The 12,500-nt window shown below is 36.1% G+C and overlaps 2 protein-coding genes across 2 annotated transcripts in view; both read left to right on the top strand.

Annotated features, from left to right (window-relative positions):
* Window positions 1-2,546, top strand: part of LOC122266960 (uncharacterized) — a 4,668-nt gene extending 2,122 nt beyond the window's left edge. The window contains exons 3-7 of the mRNA XM_043036954.2: window positions 1-135; window positions 433-681; window positions 1,116-1,412; window positions 1,737-1,836; window positions 2,314-2,546. The exon at window positions 1-135 is cut by the window's left edge and continues 189 nt beyond it. Of these exons, the coding sequence (XP_042892888.2) occupies window positions 1-135; window positions 433-681; window positions 1,116-1,412; window positions 1,737-1,836; window positions 2,314-2,404 (872 nt within the window). The 3' untranslated portion in view covers window positions 2,405-2,546. The remainder of the gene's footprint in view (window positions 136-432; window positions 682-1,115; window positions 1,413-1,736; window positions 1,837-2,313) is intronic.
* A 4,318-nt stretch (window positions 2,547-6,864) lies between these two features.
* LOC122266957 (uncharacterized) overlaps window positions 6,865-12,500 on the top strand; it is a 6,078-nt gene continuing 442 nt past the window's right edge. The window contains exons 1-4 of the mRNA XM_086542083.1: window positions 6,865-6,962; window positions 10,182-10,293; window positions 10,473-10,772; window positions 10,911-11,053. Coding sequence (XP_086398209.1) covers window positions 10,197-10,293; window positions 10,473-10,772; window positions 10,911-11,053 — 540 coding nt within the window. The 5' untranslated portion in view covers window positions 6,865-6,962; window positions 10,182-10,196. The remainder of the gene's footprint in view (window positions 6,963-10,181; window positions 10,294-10,472; window positions 10,773-10,910; window positions 11,054-12,500) is intronic.

Below are 12,500 nucleotides of genomic sequence, written 5' to 3'. Positions count from 1 at the left end.
CCGAGACCGACGGCAACCAGAGAGTGTTTGTCTTCAAGACCGAACTCGTGACCGATGCAAATGCGGTCCTGGTGACAGCGAAGGGAAAGAGTGGCAATGTGCTGGCTGCGGGGACGCTCTACGTTCGGATTCCAGGTGAGGGAAGAGGGAGAAAGAGAGAGAGAAAAAAGTAATAAGGAGAGAATAGGTATGGTAATGGGTTAGGCAAAGGAGAGAATGGTAGACAGAATGAGACGAAGTAAAGAGAGGGGAAGAGAATCCTTAGATCGCATAATTACAACTCTTTTCCTTATCAGAACATTTCGCTTCATTGCATACATCATATAAAAACAGGCACTAGTTGCAGACACACAGTAAATCTAATAACAATTAACTATAAAGTCGATATTAAGGTCAAGAAAAATGAACTCAAACCTTTCCCCCTTTGGACAGACTTGCACTCGACCGTGGCTCGGGTAGGGGCTGCTCACCACCCGTCCTCCCCGTCCTCGCTGCGCGTCGACCCTGGAACCATGCCTGAAATACAGGTCGGAAGTCGAGTGTGCAGAAGGGATGAGGCCCCCTGTTACATCCTGGAGGAGGAGGACCTGCCGGAGGTGGTGTCTCGGTGCTTAAGCCTGTCCGACGAGCTCACCTCTGCATATGTAGCAGTGTGTGACGAGACTGTGGTTCCCTTTCATGGTGAGTGGGGATTGGGATGCGCCCTTCTTGTGTTGTCTGTTGGTCTCGTAGTTCCTCGCGCAGGTCTCTTGACTGCCTTTGTCTGTGTCGTCGGTGGTTGTCCGTGGTGCTGTGTGGGTATTGTCTGTGAGGTCTATTTTATGGTACGAGGGAAGAAATTTCCACGGTTGTTTGTTTGGTATTCTTTGTACGATTATTTGTGTGTCTCTGCAAATCATGTAAAGTGTTCTGTCAGTGGAAGCAGAATCAGCGACCCTTTTAAGAACTTAGGGAACATCTGATTTCCAATTTACAAATACCCTTTCATCTGTGCAAATAACATGGGGAATACTATGAAATAAAGAGAGTAATCAAGTTTGAATATCCCTTCTTGAAACTGCTCTTTCAATCCAGTGAAGTGAGTGATTAACCAAGACGCCCTTCTCTTTCCTCAGATCTCTCCCAGACACCGAGTCTCTCCATCACCGACGACTTCCTGTTGGAGGTGAGCATGGCTCTGCCACAGGACGTCAGTGTGGGGGGAATCGAGGTCGTCGCCTACGACCCCAGGGACCCCAGCGTCGTTTACTCGCCCGATGGGTTCCGGTGCAATCCTTCGCCGGGAGTGGGAGACCAAGGGGAGAGCACATGCACCCAGCGTCTCCAGATGACGGAGGCCAAGGACGTCGTTTCGGTGCTGCTGGTTCATCCGAACGGAGTTCACACGGCGTCCAAGCTCCTCACGCTCGGAGGTGGGTCGAGTCTGACGTCGCGGGAGGGTGTGTCTGCGCGGCCAGAAGCCTTATCCATCTCTCTATCCATCTTTCTCATCCACTTCTTCTTTGCTCCTCCTCCTCCGCCTCTTTCTCCTTCTTTTTTTTCCCTTAAATCTTATCGAATTATTCAGGTTTGAATGTTCTTAATTTTCGTCCCGCATTCTTGACAGGTATAATTTGACAGTGATAATCTAAAACACTGAAAACACACGATTTAAATTTCCAATGCTGTATCAAGCCAAAGTTCTAATATATCAAGTTCACGAAGAACCTTAAATAGACACAAGCTCTAACTTTCAGGCCAGACACCGCGGGCGCAGACGGGCGTGATTGTGGGCTCGGTAGTGGGCGGGCTGGTGGGTCTGGCCCTTATCGCAGTTGTCGTCATCTTTGTGTTACGGTGAGTGACGCGTCGAAGGGAGGTTGTGACACACTTATGGTTTGCTGTTGATATCTGTTTGCTGTTTTTTATCTCGGTTCATATTTTATTGATTTCTGGTTCATGAATGTTTCTTTTATTTGTTTGATATCATACAGTGGTGAAACTGCAGTTATATTTTTAAACAGTGCTAAAACTGCAGCATATTATTTCTGTACATTCATGATTTAAAGGAGCAAACTTCGTATATATTAGTAGGTGTTATCGCTTTAGCATTTGGCGGGAAACGTTTCACATATTATCATTAATACCATTCTTAATATCGATCTTTGAATTAATATCATTATTACCATCATAGTCATTGTTACAAGCAATGTAGTTAACAAGTACCCTTATTCATGAGACTCTAAAACACATCAATTTATAATTAATTCCTTCCTTCTCGACTTCTTCTTCTTCCCAACAGAGTGTTACTAATCACACCCTCTCATTCCACAGAAGGAGAAAAAACAAGGCAAAGAAACAATCCCTGAGAGGGTCCTCTTCACATTACACTCCCACCCCGACCTCTGACCCTGTCGTGGCTTAGGTCATCTTGTAAAGGTCTTTGAACCTTGTGTCAAAACAGACTTTGTTTTTCCTTTGGCTTAGTTGGGAACTCAAGATGCCACTGGTACATTGTTGCTGGATGTATGTATTTATTTAAGACAGGAAAAAAAAAATACACCACATGTAGATTTACGTCAAAGGCTTATGGTGATTTTTTTTGTAATTTCATCAACGGTATTGTGGTGCCGTGCATATTAATTTATGTTGCTTTAGATGTTTTTCTTCATGATTCCTATTCATTTGCCTCAACCAGGGTGCCAAGATATTAGTCACACGACATTCATGTACTTTCATCTTTCTGTTTATTCATATCACAGTGGGTTTTCATCCTATCAATGGCTTCGATCGTAAAAAAAAAAAAAAAAACCCGCAGAGGACTCTTAATGATGATGATGGTCGGTTTTACGTCATGCAAACCCTTCATTTCAAAGGCTAGGACGATCCTTCCTGTTGAAGGTCATTTTCTGAACCAGATAGATTCCGTTACCGCGACTGGATGCCCTCACTCACCCCTGATGTGTCAGGGATCAAACCTGCTTCTTCTGGAGGAGACTCTTCTGGTACCAAGCAACGCGCGCTACCACCTCACCATAGCGACTCCCATGAAGCTTATACAAGGACATTTTACATCTCGACAATCTTTACTCACCTTCTGTACATCATCAAGGGAGCTAAATACTAGCACCAGGAGAGTTTCAGGCATTTGATATCTTTATAAGAATCTCTATATGCATTATTTTACCCCGTGGATGGTTGGGCCCCTGAATTCCTCCTCTGTCGATGCAATGGTTGCTCCTGGTGGGGTTTGTAGAGGTTTTTGTACCAGATATAAATCATTAGTGAGTTCTAGGACAACATTATTATTATTATAATTACAAGTGTTATTACCCTAACCTGTATTAGTGTTCATACCAAAGCTACTGTAATTTTATTGCAGCGTTTCTAGCATTGTAAACCTTTTCGAGAACAAGTCCAATGGAAAAATCTTTTATTACACAATTTCTTAGATTTGTTACTTTGACCTCCTTTTTTAACCTTTTGCGAGCAATTGTTCAAAAACAAAGTATTTAGTGTATCGTCTAATTAGTATTGATATTCGTTTTTCTTCATGTCATTACTATCATTAATTTTGTCATATATTAAGGTCCTGTAGATTACATTTGGTGTGATAGAAAATATCCAATGGCATTACATTAGAAAATATTCAATGGCATTGCATTAGGGAATATTCAAAATGCATTCCGTGGGCCAGTCCTGTTCATCTAAGCTTTAACTATAACTTAATGCGAAAGTTCTCCATTTGTGAAGCATTAGCTATAACCATGATCACTGATATTGTTATTTATAAACTGATATCTATATTAGTAAATATGTATATGTATGTTCAGAAGCGAGAGAGAGTGAGAGAGGGGAGAGAGAGAGAGAGAGAGAGAGAGAGAGAGAGAGAGAGAGAGAGAGAGAGAGAGAGAGAGAGAGAGAGAGAGAGAGAGAGAGATTAAAGCATTGTTTATAATTAATGTACAGTATTTATCATCAAATGTTGTTGGAAATATATAAGATAATTTAGATCAGTAGCTTTTCCTTTCCTCAGAATAAACCTATACCGTTAACAACCGTTCAAGTAACGGCTACAACCACCCAACTACTTTATATAACAAAGATAATACAACACAAATCATGCAACGGCGTAAAATGCACTTGCGCATTTTTTATAACAATTATTGCAAGTTTGGATACATTTCAACAACAACATTGCACAAAGAAGCTCTAACAACAACTGGGAAACAGGAAATTTCTTCTTCGGTTGTAAAGAATGAATATACAATATACTGACATAGAGGAGCATAGCTTTATAAGCCGATGAATCTAGAATGAAATTGCAAAAACCTTCCAGAGAAACACCAGGTAAAGTTACTTCCAATAGTAATTAGGTTAAGCAAGTTAACGTGTTTTTTTTTCGGGACTTTTTTCTTGGAAATGATATTCTATAACGTGTTAATATTGCTTGTTGGCCCTTTTTCGTTAGTATATACTTCATAGCAAATATAATAACTCATAATAATATGATGATTTATTTTATTTATCTTTAACGCATACGTATAATGAAACAAGATGGCCAAACCTTGTTTTACCTTTTTTCATATATTATATATAATATAAATCATATTATAATTATTCTTATTATATATACATTTTATTATTTTTACAATTTTATCAATAATTCTTATTATATTATTTCTATTATTACCTTTTTTATCAAACCTTTCGATCAGATCCAGACTCGAATCAGTCACGTATTCAATGAGGGATGCAAGCATGTGTTTTGCTTATGAGGAATCACTTATGTCATATTTATGTCATGTATTTATGTCATGTGTTTCACTCATGATAGTAATAAAAAAAATACAAGACAAATTTACGTACTTTAAAATCAAATTAATTTATCCATAACAAAAAGATAAAAAAATAAAATACATATAAAATAAAATAAAAAAAAAATAAAAATAAAAACAAAATAAATATATATAATAATATATATATAAAAATATATATATTATATATAATATATATATATATATATATATATATATATATATATATATTTCGTCATGATGGTATAACACCCATCGTCGTACGACGTCTCAGTTTAACATGCTCTTCCATCCAATAAGAAGTTATTCAAAAGTCTGTGAAGTTCATACGGCTAGAAAACCTAAAATGCCTTCATCAACAAGACACGAGAAGGATTGCAAAACCCGAATTGAAAAAAAAAAGTTATTATGCACAACGAAGTGCTAGTTGCTGTTTTTTTTCGCCATTTTCTCAATACTCATTTCTTTTGTTCCTTGTGAGTAAAATGACTTGGAACTTTCAACTTTTCAATAATTTTCCATCCACCTTCAATTTCGTGGAGACTATAAATCATAGTGATAGTCTAGTAAATCTAAATATAATGTTTTTATATGACAAAAGACCGCATGAAAGCAGTTTCTCAAAAAATCAAATCTACAGAGTTACAGACGTATATGGGTTGAATTTAGCATTTGATTACTTCTAAAAGACATTTAAGACCAGTAAACAAATCTAATTCCATTAGAAAATAAGAGCTTTACTAAATAACCTTTTTCCCAGGTCATAAAATGTAGAAATGATAAGTCTCAAGATACATCACTTGCAGAAGACAGGAAATGAATACAAGAGATACGCGTTTGAAAAAGAAAGAAAGAAAAAAGGAAATTACAACGTTGCCAATGTTAACGGCTTCGGAATCCTTCTTTGTTATTACTTATTACTTATCATTATGTTATTATTATTATTACCTAATACTTATTACTGTTATTATCATTCCTCAATACTTATTGATATGTTATTACTTATTATCATGTTATTTTAGTCGCGTGTTTTTCAAGACTTTGATCTTCCTTAGGAAAGTGGATGCGATAAGACCACTTGGGATTCAAAAATTTAAAAATCACGTGACGTCACAGATTTTTATATACGTTTTATCATGCGAACCTGTCTTTTCTATGCATTTTTTTCTCCGTAGGATATTTTGAATTTCAACTTTCAATAAAGATATAACAAACCAAAATGTTATTTCACAGGCGCTACGAAATATAGACTATTTTGTATTCAGATTTTCGTTCTTAGTAATGTGATGTTAACGGATGTCCCGATTTTTTTTTTTTTTCTATGATAAGTAGATCATCTTTTCTGGTCTGTTCTATTCTAATGGAATTTTAATCGGTAATTGTTATGAAATTCGATGTTTGCCATGTTAAGTTTTGACATTGCTGATAGTAAGTGTGTCATGCTGTATATAATATTTGTGAATTGTGCAACTTCATTTGTGATTTTATTTATTTATCTATTTTGTTTATTGATTTTTTACTATTTATTAATCTTATTTATTCATTTATTTTTATTAATTTATTTATTTTATCTTATTTATTCATTAATTCTATTTTATTCATTTATTTATTTCTATTCCTTTTTATTTTTTTTATTTTCTTTTCTGAGAAAGAGATGACATCAGCGACCTGAAAAGAGAGTGATAACGAGGGTAAAAAAAATCCTATCAATGATAGTTCCACGTCGTTTGCACCAACAGCAATACCACGAGCAATGATGCAACAAATTGATGATTAATAAAACCTACATTCAGTCGAAAAATCCTGAATGGAAAAAAAATGGTCTAATGAAATTCAAAATAAGAAAGATATATAAGGTACAGACATGAGAGAGAAGACTAAAAATACCATTAACAAAGCCAATTATATACACGTCTAATTCACGTCCACAACAACAACAACAAAAAATATATAAATAAATAAAAATAAACATTCACATACTATCAGGCAATGTTGGAGAGCGAAAGAGATAAGAGAGAGAGAGAGAGAGAGGAAGAGCCTACTCTAGCCTATCTCAAATATCTCGCATTCAGCATTCAGTGTATTAGCAGCTCTTCTGCAATATTGCTCGACGGGAGAGCCTGTTGCATTTCATTAGTCAACACTGCTACCAGTTTTTCGTATAAGGTATTGTGATGTACACGTCTTATTAAGCTTAGTAATGTTTTGTTAATATATATATATATATATATATATATATATATATATATATATATATATTTTTTTTTTTTTTTTTTTTTTTTTTTTTTTTTTTTTTTTTTTTTTTTTTTTTTTTTTCTATACTTGGTTAATTATTCACCAATCTTAAAATGATTTTCCTCTATATTGATATGTAATTGCTTTTGAAAGAACACAAGACTTGCCATTAAACATTATAATTTTTGATTGTCTATACGTCGCTTTCTGAAAACATTAATTACCGTAATTATATTTTGCTTAAGAGTAGCTATAGTAAGTAATGGAAGCATAATTTAAGCTTAAGTATTATTGATTAAGTTTAAGTACTAAGTTTAATTAATAATCAAGTTTAAGTATTAAGTTTAATTAATAATTAAGTTTAAGTATTCAGTGATTCTTTGATCAATACAGAGCAACGATTGGGTGTTATAAAGCAAGCGAATATTTTTGTGACAGCTTTATATATGGAAAAATAAGAAGCTATGTATTTTATGAGAGATCCCCTTCGGTTTGTTATATTTCCTTTTAGTTATTTCATTTCATAACTCTGGATATTGTGATATACTAATAATATGTTGCACAAATGCATTTATTTAATAATTTGAATAAACAAATGCATAAATACAAATGCAGATACTTAAGCTGCGGGTAATACACGGTAGTTCAAATACTTTACGTCATTTTCCAGTTACAGATCTTTATTTCATTAGATTATCTCCTTCTTCTCTCTTGGTCTATTTTATTTATTATATAAGATTGCCGAAATTCAGTATTTTATCTTAAATTATGAATCCTAGAATATGATAAAATTAAACGATATCCTTAACTGTATTCCCTTATCATTTTAACCTGATTGTACTGAGGTCATCAGTCTAATAATTATATTAACTTTTATTTCACAAACTTTGCAAATGTCATTATATAAATATTAAATATTTGTAAATTTCATCATCATTAACATGTAAATGATAACCAGTGACCAACAAAGTATTTCTCAGAAAATAACGTAACATTTTGATTAGCATGAGCGCTGTTCGGCCGATATTCGTGATAACATTATGTAGTTCACGCACAATAGCTTTTGTTCTATTCACATTTCTTTCTTTGAAATAACTGTAACAGTGATCTTAAAATTGATCTAAATTGGTATTCTTTGACCTTTTCAATGGGACGTGATGAAAACTTCCCACCTTAAGTGATTACCTGTTTATTTCATGTCCTTATTTCTCTTGAAATGCAATGGTTTTGATTTTTATCTGATTTTAGTTCAATAATTTTTAAAATGTGTTGAATGTGTGTTTGTTTGTGTGTGTGTGTGTTTTCGTGTATGTGTGTGTGTGTGTGAGTGTGCGCGCGTGTATGTGTGTGTGAGTGTGTGTGTGTGAATGAGTGTGTGTGTGTGTGTGTTTTCGTGTGAATGAGTGTGCGTGTGTGTGTTTGTGAGTGTGTGTGTGAATGAGTGTGTGTTTTCGTGTGTGTGTGCGTGTGTTTTCGTGTGCGTGTGTGTTTGTGTGTGTGTGAATGAGTGTGTGTTTTCGTGTGAATGAGTGTGCGTGTGTGTGTTTGCGTGTGTGTGTGTGTGTGTGTGTGCGTGTGTGTGTGTGAATGAGTGTGTGTGTGTGTGAATGAGTGTGTGTGTGTGTATGAATGTGTGTGTGTTTTCGTGTGTGTGTATGTGTGTGTGAGTGTGTGCGTGTTTTCGTGTGTGTGTGAATGAGTGTGTGTATGAATGTGTGTTTTCGTGTGTGTGTATGTGAATGAGTGTGTGTGTGTGTGTGTGTGATTTCGTGTGTGTGTATGTGAATGAATGTGTGTGTGTGTGTGTGAATGAATAGATAGATACATACACAGAAATAACTGATAACAATTATTTGATCACCAGATGAACCATTATTTTACGAAAGAAAAACAAAAGCTAACATTTGGGAATATTTGCGCGTTACAGAGAAAAAAAATAGACATCATAAAAAAAATAATCATAACAAGCAGGTTCTAATCTCAACCAGGTTCTAATCTTCTCAGAAGAATCCACTTATCAATCCTTCATTAATAACAACATTATGGCGATGATTCAAGAAGCTTCTAGAAAAAAGGACCAACACAGATGAGGAGCTTATTAAATTGATAAAAATCATGCATTATCTCCCTGTTGTCCATTGACTGATAAGCGTTATCTCACTGCAGACACCGGGGTTGCATATATATCTCATCATGACAGATACTTGTATTGAGAAAGATTTGACCTTTGACTATTTCTGCAATATTGAACAAATGTGGGTTGATTTCAGAGCACGTGAGAAGGAAATACTGCAATTAAAGAAAGGAAGAGATGCCATGAGAGGAATAAAGAGACGAAGCGAATTGCGTTTGAGTAAAAAATAACAAAAGTTTAAATCAATTTCAAATCAGAAATATGAAAAAAACAAACAAACAAACAACAAATGGGAACAATAATCAAAACAAGAATAAAGCGAAGACAAGGAAAATGTCAAAAATAAATATACTCAACAAAGCGAAGGAAAGGGAAGGCAGAACCACCCGCCCATTTCGGCGAAGAGTCGTAGCCAAAGGGCGTCTACAGATAAAGCGAGACAAAGGCGGTTGAAATCGGGCCAGTCAGCGCCCGGGGTCTTTTTACGGACTTTAATATTAACTGTGGTGTGTGTGTAGTGTGCTGCCACTTAGAGACGTTAAGTATACACTTATTAACACGCGTAGTGTAACGTTTACAGCTTGTTATACATCAATACTTAATGTTGTTCTGTACGTTGCTAGCTGAAGTAATACTGCGCCAATTTAAAAGAGCTAGATTATGAAAAATATATTTACACACAAACACGCACTCACACACACACACACACACGCACACACACACACACACACATATATATATATATATATATATATATATATATATATATATATATATATATATATATATGTGTGTGTGTGTGTGTGTGTGTGTGTGTGTGTGTGTGTGTGTGTGTGTGTGTGTGTGTGTGTTGTGTGTGTGTGTGTTTGTGTGTCTCATATATATCTAATTTCTCTCAACAACATCCGATGTCTAAACGCGGAAGTTGTATTAATACGTTTTCTTCAATTATCAATATACAAAGATCTTGTAAAAAGCACAAAATAACCTCGGTCTCATTTCAGAAAAAAATACAGAGAAAACGGATTGACATGATACTGAGGGGAACTAAAGCATCCACGACGCTGTGTGTATTGGCGCTTCTCGCTGCCCACACAGTCGTCAGTGCAGCGCCCACCGCGAACCAGAGTCAGTATTGGTTTATAAGACATCTTTTTCTGAAAGCGTTTTAATGAATTAATGAATACAAAGTTTATGCCATTCTTTATCGAAACATCTATTGATATGATTTTAATACACACATATGTGAGTATATATAACAAGTATCGGTATAAAACTGTATAGTAATCTTAGTTGCAATCACACAGGAATAAAGATACAGACTCTAAACTACACATGGATCGCCGAGGGAACCGCCGAAGTGACGGCATGTGTCAGCGTCGAAAGCAAGACCGAAGAGGAGACTCGGTTCGGACAACTCGAACTCCTTGTCACAAACGCTCTTGGGAGGTCATGGCGGTCTCGAGGAGTGTCGCTGAAAACAGACAATGGCTTCTGCTTCTCGGGGTTGAATCTCGAGAAGGAAGATCTCGTTAAGACGTTAACCTTCAGGGTTTTGGAGAGCGAGAATAATGAACTGATTCAAGAAGTGGAGACGTTCCTCATAGGTAAGGCATCCTGTTTTTTTTTTGTTTTTTTTGACGGGTTACGTCCCAAAAGATTTATAAACTTTTAGCTAGACTATTTCTCTTTTCATATTCAATTTTGTGTAGATTTATATATGATATCCTTTACTTCGACCACAGTCCCCAGGTTAACACCTGTGACTAACGACGTCTCCCAAATATGCTGGGATGACCCTGAGGGCCTCGCATTTGCCTTGGCTGAAGAAGGCCTTGTCACTCCAACGGTTGGCTGTCGGGACTGCTGCGTCTACGTCACTTCACGGGTAATGAGGAGTCTTGATATTAGAACTTCCCTGTCTTTTACTTCTCTTTCACTCTCTCACGCATTGTCTCAGTCTCAGTCTCTCTACCTTCTCTCTCTCTCTCTCTCTTTCTTTCTCTTTCTCTCACATATATAAATATATATGGCATGGCAATATTATGTCCATGATGTGTCAATGTCGTGTTCATGTCACGAAAGTCGTATTCAAGAACGCAAAATTGTGGCACGTCTGTTTCAGTAGCTTCAGATCTACCATCCATTCCAAAGTTAATATGAATGACACTGTCCAAACGACAAATTCATAAGAGAGACTACAGTCATAGGCATCACTGGTAAAAGATGGTTCAATTTTGGTATGAATCAGTTGTAGTGCTTGTTCCTTGTTAAAGAATTGACAACCATTCCATGAATGCGGCGTTGGTAATTCAGTCTACGCTTTATCAAAACAAACGGGATGAAGGGGATCATATATTTATGTATAGATATTCCTTATTTTGTGTGTATATACTGTTCAGATAAGTGTATCTTTAATATATCATACATATAGATTTAATGTATACATATTTCATATTATCATATATTTTAACTTTACTTTCCTGACTACTGTTCCCATTCCTTTACCTTCACTCTCCTTTGAAAAATGCCAAAAGGTAAACAAACTACCGACCACGGACATGTGAAGCCGGCGCACTATATATATATATATATATATATATATATATATATATATATATATATATATATATACAAATTTTACTTCCCTGACCGGGACTTGAACCCGCGCCATCAGATTGACAGGCACGCCCCTTAATCCAATAGACCACACGACCCACTAAAAGATTTGTCTAACCAGATGCCTTAGAACCATCATGGAAATTACCTATGTGCTCATAGCAGAGCAGTGATAACGAGGTTTTACAGACAATTCCTGTGGGCACTCGGCAGCAATGAATTATAAATTCAAGTCCCAAATCAGGTTACCGAGGTTATATCTATGTGAGAAAGATGTTAGAATGTAATTATATATATATGTAATCATATGTATATATATAAATACAAATTTTACCTCCCTGACTGGGACTTGAACTCGCACCGTCAGATTGACAGGCACGGCCCTTAATCCAATAGACCACACGACCAATAAAATAATTGTCTAACCAGATGCCTTGCAACCACCATGGAGATCATGGTGGTGGTCGTATGGTCTATTGGATTAAGGGCCGTGCCTGTTAGTCTGACGGCGCGGGTTCGAATCCCGGTCAGGAAGGTAAAATTTGTGTGATGCAGTACGGTGTATGCATTTTCCCCCCCATTTTACTGTAGTCTTTATATATTTGGAAAAAAATCCACTTCTTTGGGAAGTGCCTGGTTGCAGGAATGATCAATCTGACATAGAATGCATTAGAAACTAGATACTAAACTGTTCAATTAGATTTATCTTATGTTCC

This window comes from Penaeus japonicus, unplaced genomic scaffold (genome assembly GCF_977035675.1).
Source record: "Penaeus japonicus unplaced genomic scaffold, GWHDUDI00000001_assembly GWHDUDI00000011, whole genome shotgun sequence".
NCBI classification, from domain to species: domain Eukaryota; kingdom Metazoa; phylum Arthropoda; class Malacostraca; order Decapoda; family Penaeidae; genus Penaeus; species Penaeus japonicus.
Note: the sequence above shows the minus strand (reverse complement) of the source record. Positions and strands in the feature narration are given on the sequence as shown.